General features: G+C 43.3%; 1 protein-coding gene across 2 annotated transcripts in view; it reads left to right on the top strand.

Annotated features, from left to right (window-relative positions):
- LOC140536001 (vang-like protein 1) overlaps window positions 1-18,500 on the top strand; it is a 73,918-nt gene that overhangs the window by 5,640 nt on the left and 49,778 nt on the right. For both annotated transcript variants that reach the window (XM_072657607.1, XM_072657606.1), the window contains exon 2: window positions 15,546-15,817. In XM_072657607.1, the coding sequence (XP_072513708.1) occupies window positions 15,747-15,817 (71 nt within the window). In that variant the 5' untranslated portion in view covers window positions 15,546-15,746. The remainder of the gene's footprint in view (window positions 1-15,545; window positions 15,818-18,500) is intronic.

Genomic DNA, 18,500 nt, shown 5'->3' with positions numbered 1-18,500 from the left:
TTCCTCTCAGACTTCCCTCTCACCGATTGGCATTGCAAAATATACACACACACACACACACACACACACACACACACACACACACACGAGTTCATTAACACGTTTGACCGTTCTACTGCAAATGCCGTCACACCATTGTTCATGACACAGAGCGCTGTGGGGGGCTGGTCTCTTGGTAGTTTGGCCTATCGTTCGGCGTCACGAGAGCACAAAGATTCAATCCGAGATAAGCTGTGGTAATTCAGTCCTGATTTGAGCATTCATGAATGGATTCCCAATCTGCGCGCAGCACGTTCTTCCCGGTTGTCAGCAAAATCCCGAAGCACGGCGAATCGGTTGCCTCCTCTGCCTAGGCGCTTTTCATCTCCTCTTTTCTTCGAGGCTTGTGTGCTTTGTTTCTTTTGTTGTCATCCTGTTACCCGTGTTCTGCTCTGGGCAGGGGGACCGGCGGTGGTTTTCTCTGGTTGTTTACTGAGCCGTTTTGCATACGCTTCATGAGGCGTTGCTAATGACTGAGATGCAGACGATTATTCAGATCTTCCACCATTGTGGTCAGATTCGTTTGTTTTTGTTTTGCGCACTACTTCTCCTTCTCTCCTCTCTCACTTTCCTTGTCCCCAAAGAAACAGGGCCAAGTAAATTGATAAAAGTAGGTAAGGATGGAATGACTGACCTTTCTTGGTCAGCGTAGCTTTTTTGTACTAGCATCATGCCATCAGGGGAGAGAAAGGGATGTTTTGGTCAGGGTTGGTGTTTGGCTGTAGGTCTGTAAGCTGTAGAAGTGTGCACTGTGGAAAATCCTCTCCACTGAAGTGCATGCAGGCTCTCCCCTTTAAAGCCCATATGGAAGAGCTTCTGTGAAGCTCTGGAATGTTTTCACAATGGGTGTGGCATGGTGATTATGGGAGGATGTTTACACATGAAAAAAGGAAGTGACAGAAGAGATATCAGAAAATAAACTTGGAGCGCTACGGCGAGGCCTGGCACGTTTTCAGGATAGCTTGATATTCAGTATGTCCTCTGGACGGAACCGTGTGGTGAAATTGTCAGTTTGATTGAAGGTTAGGGCTGCAACAGACAGCTATTTTGATAGTAAAATAATCTGTTAATTACTGAAATGGATAATAAATTATTCTGATTATGAATCCCCAAATTACCAAATAACTTCTGATAATACATACGTTAAACTCCAATGTTTTTTCCTGTCAATTTTAAACTAAAGATGCGTAAAGCAGCAACAGTTTTCCATTAATATATATATATATATATTATTTCCCTTAATCATTTTTTTTCAGATCAGCAAAGAAATATGGAGACAAATGTGAGACAGTAAATTTAGCTTTTAGTTTGGAAGTATTTTGTGTTACTACTTCGTTTACTTTTATTTTGAAAGTTGAAAGCTGACTGGCTCATTCTGTTGATAGCCAGTACTTTAGCCGTAAACAGGCGCCATGTGTAGCGTTACGAGGGCTCCCATTCATATTTCAACCCCTGACTGATCTCTTCATTTATAACGTCTTTGTGTCGACTTACTTAAAGATTCATATGTCCATATGAGACTCCCATGCCTCACACTAATAGAGCTCTGCTCTCCTCTCACACACCAGAGTGATGCTGCTGCTTTATGATATCTTTGTGTTTTCACTGCAGTTCTGCATCCAGATTAAGGTAATTACTACTGTAAAAAGTAACAGCAGCAGTAAAAGTGAATTTCATACTGTTCTGGTTAAACTTTGGCTTTAATCCACGGTTCATATATGTCCAGAACCATTCTTTTATTGAGACAAGAAACATGCATCATAATGTCAACAACAAAACTACTATTAATTAGTTGCCTAATTTGGTTGTTGCTTTAAGTCTACTAAGTGTTAGAGTATGAGATCACTGGAATGCCTTGAAGTAGCTGTGCTGCAGGTTTTGAACATTTAATTGCAGGGTTTTTCTTTTCCTTCAGTTTTGAGAAAGAAGGCCTCATCAGTGTCGGTGTGTGGCACCGACAGGCACTGTTTAAAATAAAAAAAAACCCTGACGACTTAAAACCTCTTGTGTCATCCTAACACTCTCTCTGACCTTGCACCTTCTCCCACGCCTGCTTAACCCTATTATTAATCCTTGTTGAATTCTATCATTCTTTGCCTTTTGTAAGCGGATTAGTGTGAACTGATGATGATGACCGAACAGGCATCTCTGTATTCTTTCCGAACCAGGAATGCCACTTCTCACATCCTCCTGCTGGTGAAAACAAGCTGTTTTGGTCTAAGGATTGATGAAGTAGCTTGAGGGGAATGTAGAATGGTTGAAAGTTCATGTATCGCTGCAGGTCATGGAAGCTTAACGTTTCTTATATTTGCCATTTCCAGATCTTTGGAGAAAGTTCTGAGTAATCCACTGAGGATTACAGAACGTCTGAAGTACCGCATGCAGCAAAGCATCTATTAAGTTTTACGTGCTGGAGGCTTGGGCTCAAACAGAGAAGTGGTTTGCTGAGGGCCACCACTAACCAGCTGGTGGTTTCTCAGTAGAATCTGGTCACAGAAACTCTGTATATTGCAGATTTATTAGGCATGAATAACATGTTGCTCTGGCTCTCTCTGACTCTACTGTAATGGAGAAGACGTGATGGGAACTTACTGAAGCCTGCACTATGCCTTCTTGAAGAGCTGTGACAGTATTGATATATTGCCTTTGGCATGAGCTTGCCATGGCGAGAGCTTTTTTGAGACGTTGTTTATGTATGGACATGCATGTCCCCTGGCTCTCTTGGAGAGCTTTACTGTTTCCCATTCCCACTTTTCTGTTCAACTGAAGATCTTTTGTTCTACAGTAAGAGCCTGATGTGACTATAGATATTGTATCCCATATCACAAGACTCAAGGACTTCGGTATTTGGCTTGTATGTCTTACCTAATGTGACCAAAAAGCTGTTTTCCTCAGGGTAAACAAAACAACCGGTGCTTATAGATCTTGTGACCAACTAATGGCTTTAAAGCATACATATCGTTCATTTTGTTGTTTAATGTATTCCCCAAAGTCCAGTTTTGACACACGTGGTCCAGATTTAAAGACCTGTGCTTTAGTGTTTGGATGTACTGGTCCATTTTAATTTTTTGGCTTTATAGACCAATGTCTAGACTTAATCACTTAAATGGGGCCTTCCTGCAGTCCTACGCTTTACGCTTTAGGCTAAGGCATTACATTCCAGTCAAATGATCAAAATATCACTCTGTTTCAGTCCTGGGCATTTTATGATGACGGCAAAATCTCTCCTAGAAAGTTCATTTGTTTTAATAGGCATTCCAGCCATGCTTGGTGAAAGAACTTCCATTGGTAAGCTTAGTTTTTCATTTTTTTTCTGCTGTTTATCTCTTGGAATGTTCTTTTCTGGGAAAGCCCGCCATGAAACCTGCAATACAGACGGAGAAAAACGGACTCTGAACAGGCGGTGTAAGAGTGTCTGTTTTTTATTCAGCTATTCTGACCTGTTTGTATGAAACTCCCCTGTGTAATTGAGTGTGGGGAAGTGTAGGGGAGAGATTTGATACGGGTGCCTGGGTGCCGGTATGAGAGGCACTCAACTCTATCACTGGACACTTAATGCTGGCATGCACCACTGTAGGTCACAGCAAAAAAATCTTTTCAAGATAGTTGTGCTGAAGCTAGAGGGTGGGGGGGGGGGGGGGGGGGGGGGAGGTGCCGTGTTACAGCAGCTTGGGGTCAAGTGTTTTGCACTGGAGCACAACAGTAGTATTCAGGGGATGGGCAGAGCTGTTAGAACTTGCAGTGTAGAGACGAGGGCAGGGTTTGATAAGCTACTTATTTTTTCACAGCATTTGCCGTGGACACAAAGGGTTTTTGGTTTTGTAGGTGATGAACTAACTTTCTATGTTAAATAAATTTTACTTTAGGAATTGCTTTTGTAACTCATACCGTTTTTAAACTATAAGCTATAGCAGTGGTCTCCAACCCAACCCAAATCTGGCAGACCCCTTTCAGCCAATCAAAGACGTCTGAAGGCAGTTGTTCACTGGCATGACGTCAGCTATAGGGGGTGTGCACGTGGCAACACAGGTGGCAGGGGTCACTGTGTCCACAGCCACGCTCACTGAATGGCAAAAATACTGATTGAGTGGAAGCGTTGGGGTAGAGCTGTTGTGCGATTGACTGTACAGACAGATTCAGCAGGGTTTTAGACTGCTGAAAACCAAAGAAAAGAGAAACTGAAGATATTGCTGCAGTTCATAGAAACGACTGGAATCCAGGCACCGCAACATGGCTAGAATAGGGTTAGCATTTAGCCAAGTATGCATAATTGGTCGTTTCCTGGGTTTGCCTTTCCTTGTGCACCACTGTCAATGTTCTTCTCCGGCTACTGGCATCACATAAAGCTGCGGTTACAAGGCCTGTTTCACTTAGCAATCCAAGATTGTATGTTTTCCGATGTCTGTCAAAGTCTGGTGTTGATATCCAGCTTACCAATGTTACTGATGGACATCCTGGGAATTAATGCCTGAGAATTCTTAAGAATCGCCCATTGCTTGTTTCTGTACCGCCATTTTGGACTAGGGCTGGAACGCTGGTATATGTAAATGAGTCAAGACTGTTTAGAAACGGTATGTTTTACAGCCCTCTTTTGCTTCTGGGGGATTTGCATTGAATAGAGTTGCGTTGAGAAGAAGTGTTTAAGGTTCACAGTGATTCTAAGGTACCTTTAGCAGCAGATGTATATAAGCCATCTTCTGCTGGAGGATCAGAGGTTCGTCTGCAGTCTCCAGTTTCTAGTTTCCATCTTGTCCTAGAGCTTCCCATAAGCTACAATGCCGTGTTGATCCGAAAACAGTTCTCACAACAAGTCCTTTATGAGCATAGCCTCTGATCTCCCCATCTTCAGTCTGCTCCTCAATCGTAAACCTCTCACTGCAGTTTAATTAACTGGCAGAAGGCTGCAAGTTACACAGATACTGTGGCTGCAGCTAGATTTACAACGCATCAGGCCCAGATAGGTTTCTCATTACTGAGCGCCCTCTTTTCCACGGCCATAAAATCGCCACAATATGCAGAGGAGCATCCAGACCCATCTCAGATTTGTAAGAGTGAACCGTAGAGTCTGAAATGTGAGCGTGAAGTATTCTGAATTTAAATATTTTGACTCCGAAAGGGCTGCTTTAATCCCCCCATGGTCCAAGTTGTTATTAATGAGTGGCGTTAATATTTGCATAATCCCTTGAAGTGTTGGAATGCATGGAGGAGTGTTAGGAGTGAGGAGCGCTAAAGTGGTGAATGAATACTTCACCCCACTTCATGGTGCCACCAGGGATTCAGCTCGAAGTGAGATAATCTTTCTTGTCATTTTTAGTTTTTAAGAATCTGTCTGGAAAGGCGTAGTACACCGCAATGCACACGGCACAACTACAGCTTCACTATGTGGTGTTAGATCGTTGAGGCACATATTTCAGGTGTGATTTTACTACATTCTTTTGGTTTTATTTTATTATTTATGATTCTGGTTTCTCATTGAGCCTTGCTCGTCATTTTCTTATTAATTGTATGAGTGGGGATTGTCCTATAGTATGATGATCTCTACTAATACTTTACTAATGATATAACTAATTCGGATATAAAAAAAATTATTTACTTTTATTTATTTTTCTGATATTTTATTAATTATTATATAATTATCCAACCAATACATATTCTCCCGCTATGACATGAGGGTGGAGACCGACACAAGCTTCCTCCTCCTCACAGCCAGCCATTAGCTCTCTTTCTGAACTTTCAACAGATCGGTGCATAAGTTCATCGGCCACTATTGCACTGGAGTGAGGTGTGGCGTCCACTCACCATGAAGAGAGTAAGCTAGCAGCATGACCGGGATTCGAAATAGCGATCCGCTGGTCATAGAGACCACTCGGGGCCCCATAATGCGGCTTTAAAGATTGTAATCTCACTTCAACCCTTTAATTGAAGCAAAACAGAATTGTGTAGGTGACCTCAACATTTAAAAATTCAGAAAGGGCCCATCCGCTTCACCGGAGCTTCATAACGGAGCCATTTCTCTGAGTAGAGATGTTTTGTTGGTTTCTCCTCCATAAAATGGTCAGTTTGGATGTCCATGCAGGTCCTCTTAGGTACAGGAAGGACGTGGATATGTTATGGATTCACTGTTACAACACAAAATAAACTAAGGCAGTCCTGTTATTCTTGTCATGGAAAATGAGGCAAAGTTGTGTATTTATGGAAATTAAGGAGATTGGTGACCATCTAAGTCCATTGCGTGTTAGCATAATTAGCCTAGCATCTCTTCTGAACTGAAGAAGCAAACGTCAGATATTAAACTTGTCGGTCAAGCAAGACCACGTCTGGACTAAGTGATAAATCACTTTAATTAGATTCTTCAGGACCTGAATCAGGAAGCCCTACTGTTGATACACTCCAGCTGCAGGATGTCATGTAGTCTTAGCAGATTAGTGAGGCGGAGTAAATTCGAGAGATGGTGTAAAAGTAGATGCTATCAGCTCGAGGGATGTAAAAAGAAGCTTATCAATTTTGCGCTCTTTAGTTCTGTGAAGTATAGCATTCCATGTTACACGACTTGCTGTGGGGATTTGGGACTGAAGTGCTTGATGTGTAGAGCAGAGCTTAGTGGTGCTCCTCTCTGCCACCCCACCCCCACCGTGCTTGCACTATCCCCCTCTAGACAGACACACACACACACACACACACACACAAAATGTCCCTCCGGATGGATGCAACCGATCCTCATTACTGTAATCTCAGTCAGGATCTGTGGCTGCGGGCTTCTCGGTGGAGCAGACATGGAGCAGCATGGAGAGATTCCTCAGTGAAATGCAACTGGTAAAAGCATGTTTTCTGACTTTCAAATGCACGCGAGCTGCTTTTGGAGAAGGTGCACAGACATTTTCTTCAAAGAGCGCTTTTTTCTCTGCGTCCATGAAAGCGGAGCTAATCTCTGAGGAGGCCGTAAACGCTAGAAAGAAGGGCGTAGAGCACTGGCGGTGTCTACTGGGAGTTTGGTTTGTACTCCCTTTCACTTTCTCTTTCTTTCTACCTCCCATTCTCTTTTACTCCAACACCCACCCCACCCCCCCATTTTATTCCTCCCATCTTTTATCCATCTCTCTCTCTCTCTCTCTCTCTCACTCTCTCACTGTCTTACTCATTTACCTAGCTATCCTCAGTGTTCTTCAGTAGTGCATGTTGCTGGGACAAGCTTTATATACTGTCTGCAAAAATCCCATCCAGCCTGATAGAAGCCTGCATTTCAGTTTAAGATGAAACCCAACATTTTAGCCCCTTCCAGTTCCGATGTTTTTCTCACTCTAGCTGTAGCTGTTGGACTGTTCTCAGAAGAAACCAAAGAAGTTGGAAGAAGAGCTGTTGTGTGTGATTAAACAGATTCAGTACAAACAGATTCAGCAGGAATTTAGAGCTCTGCTTTTACAGACTGCTAAAAGTTAAAGAGAAGAAGAACTAGTGGACTGCAACAATTCACAGAAACATACCTGAAATCCAGGCACTGAAGCTTGAGTGGTGAAGTCATGCTCTGAAAACAGTGTAGTTGCACTGTAGTTGGAAATTTATCGACATGCTAAGTTCAGGTAAGGGGGAAAGTTAGCAAATCTGGATGAGCCAGTCTACTAGATGTGTATGAAAATGGTGGAAAACCAACTTTCTGCTCTCAGTTATGAGATTTTATCCTCTGGTGTGATTTGAGCCCCAGTTAGCTGGACGTTCCTGGCTACACATTAATGTCCATGGACGGTTGGTTCTTTAGTAATTTGGATGGATCGCTGTCGAGTCCAACTGCCTTTAATTTGAGCAGATAATCGCTTCATTCCTGTTTTATCATTGTTTCAGTTCCAGTTTGGCTGTTTTCCCCAAAGCACGCAGGATGTTTTACCACTCAGTTCGACTAAAGGGGGCGTGTTCCAGCAGAAGCGTGATTTTTCTGGTGGCACATGCACTTGTTAAATGAACGTATTTACCCTCATAGCATGTAGCGGGTATTCTTGAATGAATATGTGTATCGTTACACCGCAGAATCTACTCGAAAGGAAGTCCTGCGACCTGATGACGTTAATGGATAGTTTTTTTGCCATAATGAGCAAAGGATGAATGGAACACCTCTCCAACTGTTAAGCACAGGGGTGGACTGATCATGCTTTGGGCTTGTGTTGCAGCCAGTGGCACAGGGAACACTGGTGGAGAGTAAATACAGTTAAATACCAGCAAAAAAAGACAGCAGAACAATCATCACACCACCAAGTTGGGATGGAATGATGATGTAGCTACTCGAAACTACATGCATTTCAAAAGCAGCCCCACATTTGACACCATGGCAACAACGACCCAAGTCTGTCCTATGGGAACTACACCCAGTCTGTCCTAAAAGTGATTAATCCACTCTTGTACCGAATTTAAGCATTCTACCAAAAATTGAGCTCTGCCATTTCTTTGAATGGCTGAATGGGATTTGGACCAACCTCCAGCAGGTTGGGCGGAGCGTAGAGAGGTCAGCTGAGCACGAAGCACATTCATCTTTTCACCACTCGCTCCCAGCTGCTTCCATATCTGTCTCGCCCACACTGCACATTCTCCACCATGAAGTATGAGTCTCGTGGTTGCAGCCATCAGGCCCTCAGGCACTGCTCCTATGTGTATTTGATGTAAACAAGGCAGAGCACGGCAGCTCTTTCTAATTCCAGCTCGCAGCTTTGCTCTGTTGTCTCCACACAAGGCTTATCACGTTACCACATTTTGGCTCGTGATACCACAGTGAAAAAGTTGTCAAGCATCATGTTACCAATTAGTATAACAGAGGTAATGAGTAACGATACCTGGCCTAATCGTATTGGTTTGAGGCCATAGAGCCAGCACAGAGCGATTTGTTGTTAATGTTTCTGCCGGAGTAGCGAAAAACTATTAGGAAACTGGTGATGCTCTGACACCAGAATTAAGAATACATTGTGCTGTTTTGGTTTGTTTGTTTGTTTGTTTACAGGCTAGTTATTAGTTCTAAACCAGTCCTTTTGGAAAAATAACAGAGCTGAGAAGCAATGGTTAACATACGCCTTCTAAAATTATTGAAACGTACTTTATGTGCCCAGGAAATCCACCATCCTCAACAGCAGAGACAGTGTTCATCCACGGCAGTAGGATTCCAGTTAGTCTTGGCAAGTTCTGTCAAAATAAGATATTTTTGAAGAAGAAGGGCTGCAGAATTTGAGAGGAAGACATCTCTCCAACTGTTAAGCACATCATGTGTTTGGCTTGTGTTGCAGCCAGTGGCACATGCAACAGTTCTCTGGTGGTGGAGGGGGTAAGTAGGATAATGGTCCTTAATACACATTAGAATTGCAATGCACATCAAGAGGCACAACCTAAGGGTTTTGCTACAGCCCTCACAGTCCCCCAACCTAAACATCATCAAAAATGTGGGGTTAGATGTCAAAAGAGCAGTGTAGCAAGATAGCCTAGAAGTCTCACCGAACTAGAAGTATGGGCAAAAATCCCCGAAACAAGAACAGAAAAAAACTCTTAGCAGGCCACGAAAATCAGGTCATCTTTTACTTGCTATCCACAGTAACCAGAGACCAGAGGTACCCGAAGTTCTGCATGCCACAGTATTTTACATGTAGAGGAGAAAATCTCAAGTGTAATAATCTCTCTAATTACTCACAATGATTTAAAAATCAAATGTCTTAACATTTTTCTTGTGGATACAAACTAGTTCACAAAAAAGAAATGGAGACTGGAGCTGGAGGACAGACCGGATTCTGTCACCCCGCCCCCCACCCCCTGACCTGTCACTTGCTTTATTTAGGGGACAGAATGAGTCACGCAAAGTGAATTTTGTGGTTCTGACAGGACTGTGACAGGCAGCGGTTTGAACTTGAGGGCTAGCCGGACAGCTTAGCATGTGGTCTGCCTACCGACTTGATTTTAAATCAAATCAGGGTCAACAAAGTGTCAATAATATTTAACCCTTAGCATGTAGAAGTCTAGAAGTGTTTGGGGATGGTAACAAATGCATGCTGTAATTGTGATTTTAGTATTTCTCACCTGTAGCTTCCTAAAATAGGCAGAGATGTTAAATTGTGTGAATTGTCAGTGCTGTTGTGGGTAAAATTACAGCGTTTCCCCGAATATGCAAGTTCACATCTTGGGGCTCTGGATGCTGGGGCTCTGGATGCTGGGGCTCTGGATGCTGGGGCTCTGGATGCTGGGGCTCTGGATGCTGGGCTTATCATCACTGGTTTGCTTTCACACAGATGAACTTTATATGAAGCAGTGACAAACGGTGCTTTCTGAAGACCATGGCATGGCACTGTGCAGGAACCCCTGCAAACAAGCAGCCATTCTCGTAGGAGGAGTTTTTTTTAGCCACGCAGACGATAAGTCGAAGGAGTCACGTGACAAAATGAACCAATCGCCATCCCACACGTGCCGCTGGGAGCAGTTAGCTTTTACACATTCAGCTGTCCGTACCCGAGTCCACTAAAGGCGAACCCCAGACCACCGATTTCGGGAAGACCTGAGATTGGGATCTCTGAGATCTCTAGACTGCTTCTGTGCTCCGAACCAGCTTTTACACTTAACCAAACATCCCGAACAAGTGCTTCTGGATTCTAGTGTAAAAGCACCCTTACACATTTCTGTAATACCCTATAAAGTGTATCTGCCATTTGCATATTTGTAGCTAAGGAATGATGCATCAGCATGCAGTTCAGTAAGGCTGCCATGTTCATACTATGGAGAAAAAAAAAAATTTTGATTTTCCCCTTCATTCTAATTCAGCTGTAACTTCAGACTCCAAAGAGAGGGAGAGGAACTCTGGTCTCTCTGACTGAGTAGTAGACTCCGTAGTAGAACACATAATACACACATGGGAAACCTAGCACACCTCACACAAACACTCACACCTCAGTGTTTCGACAAGGCCCAGCTTGTTAGTTCCTGCCTGAGCCTTTCATATTCAGCTATAGCCTGTTCCTCAGCCAGCTTCAAGACTGAAAGTACTGGTATGTATCATGCCGTGCAGGAGCGTGCTCCGTAATTTATTGCTGTCTGGAGTCCTCCATTTCTGTCCTCTCTCCCTAAACTAAGACTCATTAGGCTGCTTTTAAGTGACAGCTGAACATCCTCAAAGATCCTTCAGCTTGGCCCCCCACCACCCCCCTACTCCAGTTTTTCATTTAATTGGCTTGCGGATCCCCTTTGAAAAGAGAGTAATGATCATAATTTGAGCGCGTGCACCATGCAGGCACATCACAGAGAAGTCTTGGGTAATATACCTGAGGCCAAAAAATGGTTTGCACCCCACCCCATACTTACACACCCAGAAACAGACATTCACATGCATGCGAATCCCTGCATAAAACCAGCTATGCCCAAGTCACATTGTGACTTGTGATACTGTTGGAAGTTGGCAGTAATAAGGAAGTATCTCCAGTGTAACGCTTTGACTTCATCACAGGGATGTGGGTTCAGTACCCGCATCCGCCAAGTTGTCTCTGAGCATGACACTTGACCTTCTTTTCTACTCCATGGGTGCTGTAGCGTGACTTTCCCTGGGGACAGTGGTGGCCAGTGGTGGTGCAGCAGTTACTGTGCTGGGTTATTGCTCACAGGGTTGCGGGTTCAATTCCCAGGTTTATTAGGCTGCATACAGCAAGGCACTGGACCCTCTTAGTTTTAGGGGTGCTGTAGCATGGCTGTGCCTGGATTTCTAAGCTTGGGGGACAGTAGTGGTGCAGTGGTTACAGTGCTGGGTTATTGCTTACAGGGTTGTGGGTTCAATACCCAGGTTTATTAAGCTGCCTTGAGCGGCTTAATAGTGGATATTGAGTACTTTTATAGTGGATACTGAATGATTCATAGTGGATATTGAATAATTCATATTAGACCCTGAATAAATCATAATAGATATGGAATAATTCAGACTGGATACTGAATGATTCATAATAGACCCTGAATTAGTCACAGAAGATACTGAATAATTCATAACAGATACTAAATATTTGGATTGGATAGTGGATGTGCAATATCATCACAGTAGATTTGCTCATTTATATATTGAAACAGATGAAATAAACCAGTAGCATCACATTTACAAAAATACTAGCACAACTGTAAGTGCTATATATTGATTCAGCGTTTCACACTCCAGACTGTGCTAATTCCAATTAAACAGACCCGTGTTTTTTGTGTTTGTATGGGAGCATGCAGTGCTTACTGGCTTAATTACTGATGAGACACATTATACTTATAGAAACACACTGAGTAATTTACCATAACATTGCTCATCTGTACCCCTAGGTGGTCCACATTTTTTTTGCTTTATGTTGCGATGTGTTGAATTAAAGCAACCACTGAACCCCTACTCTAAAGAACTTTCTTTAGATGTTTTTCTATTTGGGATTTGTAAATGTAAGACCCTGAGAGTAGCTGCTCTTTGTGCTGAATTCTGCTGCCACTAACCAGCATGAACTGTAGCAGCTTGCATCCATAAACGTTGGACTCTTTGACCATAGGATCCATCACTTGTTTTGTCTTCCTCTAAATCATGGTCCTAGAAATGTGAGATCGGCCTCATTTATCTCCTCCTATCATGCTCTGATGGAGTCACCCTCTCCGAAATCCTCTTAGCGCTGCCCTGCGTATGGTAGCAGATGGAATGAGCGTGTTCCATTTTTAGCCTGACTCTGGCTCTCGTCACCATTGATCTCGATGAAACCTCGGGATTTCACTTAGTAACTGTCACTCTTGACTTGACATGCACTCTTTCTTTCTTTCTCTCTGGTGATGGGTTGATGTGGTCTATTGGTGAAGTCGATAAGCTGTCAGGTTGATATGTTTGCGGTGACGCGTTCGTCCGAACCTCTGAGAAGAATAGACAGTGGGGCCTTTTGTTTTATGACATTTCTCCTAGCCGAGATATTTGTTAACTGCGTTGATATGTAGCAGTAGTCATGGAATAGACATGATTCCACCCTAATCACAGACCCCTGAATCCATCATGTATTCACGGTAGACCCTGAATTGAACTGGTTTGGCCTCTCCACTCCAGTTTGCCAGAATCCACCCCAGGTTTTGTATGTATTTGAAGATTTGAAGACTAGACATTGGACTTCTACCAGTTTTAGGGTAACAGTGAACTTTAACAGTCTTGTTTTGGATTTATCTTTTTATTTGGAGGACTGTGTTTCATCTGCTAGCTAGATCTCCTAGTCACACAGTGCCATCATGGCTGGGTGAAGGCTACTAAAAGCTTGGCCTGGGACACTTGTACTGTCTGCTTATTGTTTTTTTTTTTAAACTGCTGCTAATGCTAGGTCACCGTACCGTCTTGGAGAACGCTAACTGTTCAATTCTGTAAGACCAGGCCCATCATTCTTACAGGGACTCCTAGACGTGGATGGCTATGGCACCACTGGGGATCGAATTCACAGTCTCTCAGTAGTAAAATCCACACTCTTAAAAATAAAGGTGCAATAAAGGGTTCCTTGAGTGATGCCATTGAAGAAACAATTTTTGGTTCCATTAAGAACCATGTTTGTGTGCGACCTCAAAGCTTTTAAGGGTTTGAAGTTAATGCCAAGAAAGTTGACAAAAGTTCTTCATGCATCTCATTTACAAAAATGGTACTTAATGGAGCCAACAATGGTTCTTCAATGACCGCTTAAAGAACCATTTATCACACTATTATTTTTAAGAATACAGGGTGACCTAACTGGTCTGTTTGTCTGGAGTACAATAAATGCTTCAGCAACTCCAAGGATGTGCAAAGCAGCAGCAATAAAATATAGCAAAGCTATAGGTTTGAAGGATCACATTTTTTTCAGATCAGAGAAAAAGACCAAAGGTAGACAAGTGAGACATTAATTTTAGCTTGCAGTTTGAAAGTAATTTGGCTTACTGCTACGTTTGTATTAGTGTCCTTTATCTTAACAGGTCTATTAGTATTAGTGACTTATTTTGATATGGTCGGGTTGTTCTTTTGTATTAGTTTATTTGTTAGTTTGTGTTAGTGACTATTTTGACCTGGTCTGTTCGTTTGTATTTTTTAGTGACTTTTTTTTGACATGGTCTGTTGGTGACTTTTATTTTGAGTGCTTTTAAAGTGGATACTGAATAATTCATAATGGACCCTGAATAAATCATAATAGATACGGAATGATTCATACTGGATACTGAATGATTCATAATAGACCCTGAATTTTCAGATCAGAGAAAAAGACAAGTGAGACATTAATTTTAGCCTGCTTTAGCTTTTTTATTATATTTTTATTTTATTTGTATTAGTGTCCTTTATCTTGACAGGTCTGTTAGTATTAGTGACTTATTTTGATATGATCGGGTTGTTCTTTTGTATTAGTGTATTTGTTAGTTTGTATTAGTGACTATTTTGACCTGGTCTGTTGGTGACTTTTATTTTGAAATGGTCTGTTTGTATTAGTGACTTATTTGTACACTGACTCTTTGTTCATTTGTATTAGGGGCTTTTTTGACGTGATCAGTTTGTGATGTAGTGGTGGAGTGAAGTGTTTGGGGGGGGGGGGGGTTGTTTTTCTTTTTTCCCCCTACTTTCATTCCATTTCACATTTTAAACGAGTTAACGTTTAAGTGCATCCTTCTGAGACTAACACACTTGAAGAGTTCTCCTATTCCCCCTCAGCCTGCGTTCTGATGAGACTCCCACTAATAGAGCTCTGCTCTCCTCTCCCACACCAGAGTGATGTTGCTGCAGATGTGTGACGTGTTGCCTTCTGGGCCTCATTCCTCAGTGTTTACAGTCTGTACTGGTTCAGCAATGGTTAACCTTCACGATTAACCCACTGTTCCCCTGCACCCCTAGCAAACACCACACGCGATGATGTCACCATCTAATCAACGATTAAATTAGTTACCAACTAATTTGGTTGTCGATTTTTGTTGACCAAGCCGATTAGCCGCTGCACCCCTGATGCTCATGTTGGTTTTAAGCGTTGACCTGTTCTAAGCTTCAGATATGGTTAGATAAAGCTGACCCTAGCCTGTCGGTCATCAGTGTGCGAGAGCACAGCTATGCAGGGTGAGTATTAAGGAAGCAGGGTCCTCTAAAGCTTGTGCCCGAGTGAAAGCTATTATTTCTCTACAATATTCAGCCGCCTTCATTTACATTCATTAATATATTCCTTGGAAAATCACAGTGAGTCACCCTGACCATTGCAGCAGCCCAAACTCCTACTGCGTGAACAGCCCTTCAGCTAAATGGACTGGTTCAGAGTACAGGCGTTGTTTAATCTTTTAGTAGTACGTTAAACAACTAATGAATAATGCCCCTAGTCACTCCACCGCAACTACTCCAGACGCGAGATGCGTTGGAGACCTTCCTGACCTTGTGTGCATCTGAAAGCTCGCGTCTGCTTGAGAACATGCCTTATGGTTGTACGCCTGTTCGCTTGGTATTGAAGGCGAGTCTTAAGCTATGAAGGTGATAACGAAACTGATATGCTTGCTCTCTGTCTCTCTCTCTCTCTTTCAAGATTGATGCTTGATGACTGGGAGCCCCCAGGCTCGCGTCCAAGATTGACACTCGGCAGCGCACGGTCTCCGCCAATCTCCTGAGCGAGCTTCTCCTCCTGCCAGATAAGACCGCCCACAAGCTCCCACTACGTCTGCCCAACCCCAAGCCCAGCAACGCCCAGAACGCCCTCAGCCAGTCGCTGGGGCAGGAAAGCGTCAGCATGGACACAGAGTCCACCTACTCGGGCTATTCGTACCACTCTGGCCGGTCGAGGGGGTCCCACAGGCATGGGTAAGATCCCTATTCCTCACTCACTATGGCCATGAACAAAAGCACAGGCTAAGTTTGGGCTTCTGTTCTTTCATTGTCTTGTTCCCTCTCTCTCTCGCTCGCTTGCTCGCTCTTTCCCCCTCACTCATTCTTTGGGTGATTTGTCTGTCAGTAGGGGAACTGCTCTGACTGACAGCTTCAGGAAGGCAGTCGGAGACGGGTGCTGAAGGGCTCTGGATACTGATCTCTTGCTAATTCTGGCTCCCCACTCCCCCACTTCCCTTCAGTTGTTTCGGCCTCCTCTGCCTCAAAACGTGTCTGCATTCCCCCTAACAAGGGTCTTGCTCAGGCAGATGACCCCCCCCCGGCACCTTCCTTACACATACATATCATTCATACAATGTATTATGTTGTTGACTTTTACAGTGCTGATATCACAGAGGGCTTCTGTATGAATTATATGTCATTTATAATTATTAATTAATTAATAATGGCATTGCTGTGTTTTTGGCTCCAGTCGTGGTCAACTCCAAACTACTGTTTAATAAAAATAAATAAATAAATAATAATATTAATAATGGCGGCTGCAGTAGTCTGACTCGTTTTTTTTTTTTCTTTTTCTAATCGATAGAAAAACAGTTGTTAGTGGCTGCCATAGTTCTTCAAATGTGTATTGGCATCAACAGACGTGTAGAAGATCTCAGATATCTGCATCAGCCCACAATTTCCATGTCTCTACGGTCCTATTCCCTACTTAGTCCACTGTAAGTCTCCTGACCAATCATCCTGATGATTGTTGTATTCATTGGGATTTTGAGGAATCAAGGTGTTTTTATGAGCCACCCAATTTTAAATATATACTGTGTGCTACAATGCTTCTCCATCCAGTCCTCAGGGACCCCCCCCCTCAGGTGGTCCACATATTTGCTTGATCCCAACTTCCAGCGCATGAGGATAGAGAAAAATTCGAGGACAATGAGGACTAGTTTGAGAACCACAGTTATAATATATACTGTATATCCCCACTGTAGTCTCTAGCAGTATACAATTACCAAGCAGTTTATTCAGAACACTGTATTAGTACTGTGTTGGGCCTCCATTTACTTTCAACACGGACCCCAGAAGATGTTGGAAACAGTCCTTGTCAAGTTCACGAATGCATTTTGGCATTAGGGGATGCACATGGTCAGCAGCAGTACTCAAGTAAGCTGTGTGCCAAGAAAGGATTACCCATGCCATTACACCACCTCCACCAGCCTGGACTGTTAACACAAGGCAGGTCTGGTGTTCGGTGAGCCTCTGCAGAAATCAAGCTTTATCAGACCAGGCTACATTTTTTCTAGATCTTCAGCAGTTCGTTTTTGGTGAGTCTGTGCTGAGCCGCTCCAGCCTCAGTTTCTGTTCTTGGCAAAAAGAAGTGGAACCCAACATGGTCTTCTGCTGTTGCAGCCCAACCGCCTCGAGGTTGGACGTGTTGTGCATTCTAAAACACTTTCCTGCTCACCACAATCGTACAGAGTGGTTATATGAGTACCTGTCAACTCGAACCTCGCTGGCCGTGACTGAGTAGCTGTCCAGGTGTTCCTAATGAAGTGCTGGAGGAGCTCTCTCTCTTGCTTACTTGCTCTCGCTCTTCGCTCACTGAACTGGATGTGTTGAAGCTTCGAACAGCTGCACTCTTTCAGCTCTCATCTATTTTACTGTCTCTCTCTTGCTCCCTCCCTCGTTCTTCTCCCTGTACCTCCTTCCCCTCAGCACTTTCTCTCTGGCTGTTGAGCATATTTAAAGTGTGGAGGACCACATTTTTTTATTTATTTTTTTGGTGTAGCTCTCTGTTCACTTCCCCACAGAGACCCCGCATCCCCCCACCCCACCCCCTTTTGCATTTCATGATATAGAGCAGAAGATCAAAAGCGGCAGGAAGTATCAAGGAAACCTCCCTGGAGTCTAGGAATTCGCTCTCAACTCCACGCTGCCCTGCCACTCATGACGACATGACGGGAACATACACTTAGCTGCAGAGACTAAAGGAATTTAAGAGGCTTTAAATCTCCCTCTTTTCACAAGCCTGCCATCAGTATAATGGGGTCCACTGGGCCTAGCTCCTAAGTGACTGCCACTGCAGGAACGTTCTCACACACTTTCCAATGCTGAAGTAATGAGTCACGTATCGGTGCTACGTTCTGAGCTCTTGAACATGAAGCAGAATTTGAAACCTGAAACTGGTTTTCCTGGTTTTACCGTAGTTCTTCTGCCAGGTCATTGTGAAGAACCGCAGTCAGCTGGGTGAAATGCATATATCATTTATTAGCCTTTGCTGTTCCTGTGCTGGCAGCTCACGTAACCCTTTGGAAGTCACAGTTAACCAAGCGAAAGCACGGTGTGGTTTAATACGAAGCAAATTCTGTTAAATGCAGATTTTGAGCTGTGAATCCGTTTCCGACTTTTCAGGATTTTCCGAAGACCGTTCAGTAGTGCTGATAAAGCTTGTCTGCCTTGTTCTTTGACATTTAAAAGAGGTGAAGCCTCAAGCTTGTGCACGCAGGAGAAAGCTAAATTATGAATCTGATTCATTGTGAATCTTGGATAGTTCAAATACATTGCAAATTTACGTGTAAACATTTGTAGATGACTCTTTATAAACCATTTCTAGATGACTTGGTTCAGTTCTTGTCAGATTACTCATATAAGACATTAGCGCATG

The sequence above is a fragment of the Salminus brasiliensis genome, chromosome 15 (genome assembly GCF_030463535.1).
Source record: "Salminus brasiliensis chromosome 15, fSalBra1.hap2, whole genome shotgun sequence".
NCBI lineage: Eukaryota > Metazoa > Chordata > Actinopteri > Characiformes > Bryconidae > Salminus > Salminus brasiliensis.
Note: the sequence above shows the minus strand (reverse complement) of the source record. Positions and strands in the feature narration are given on the sequence as shown.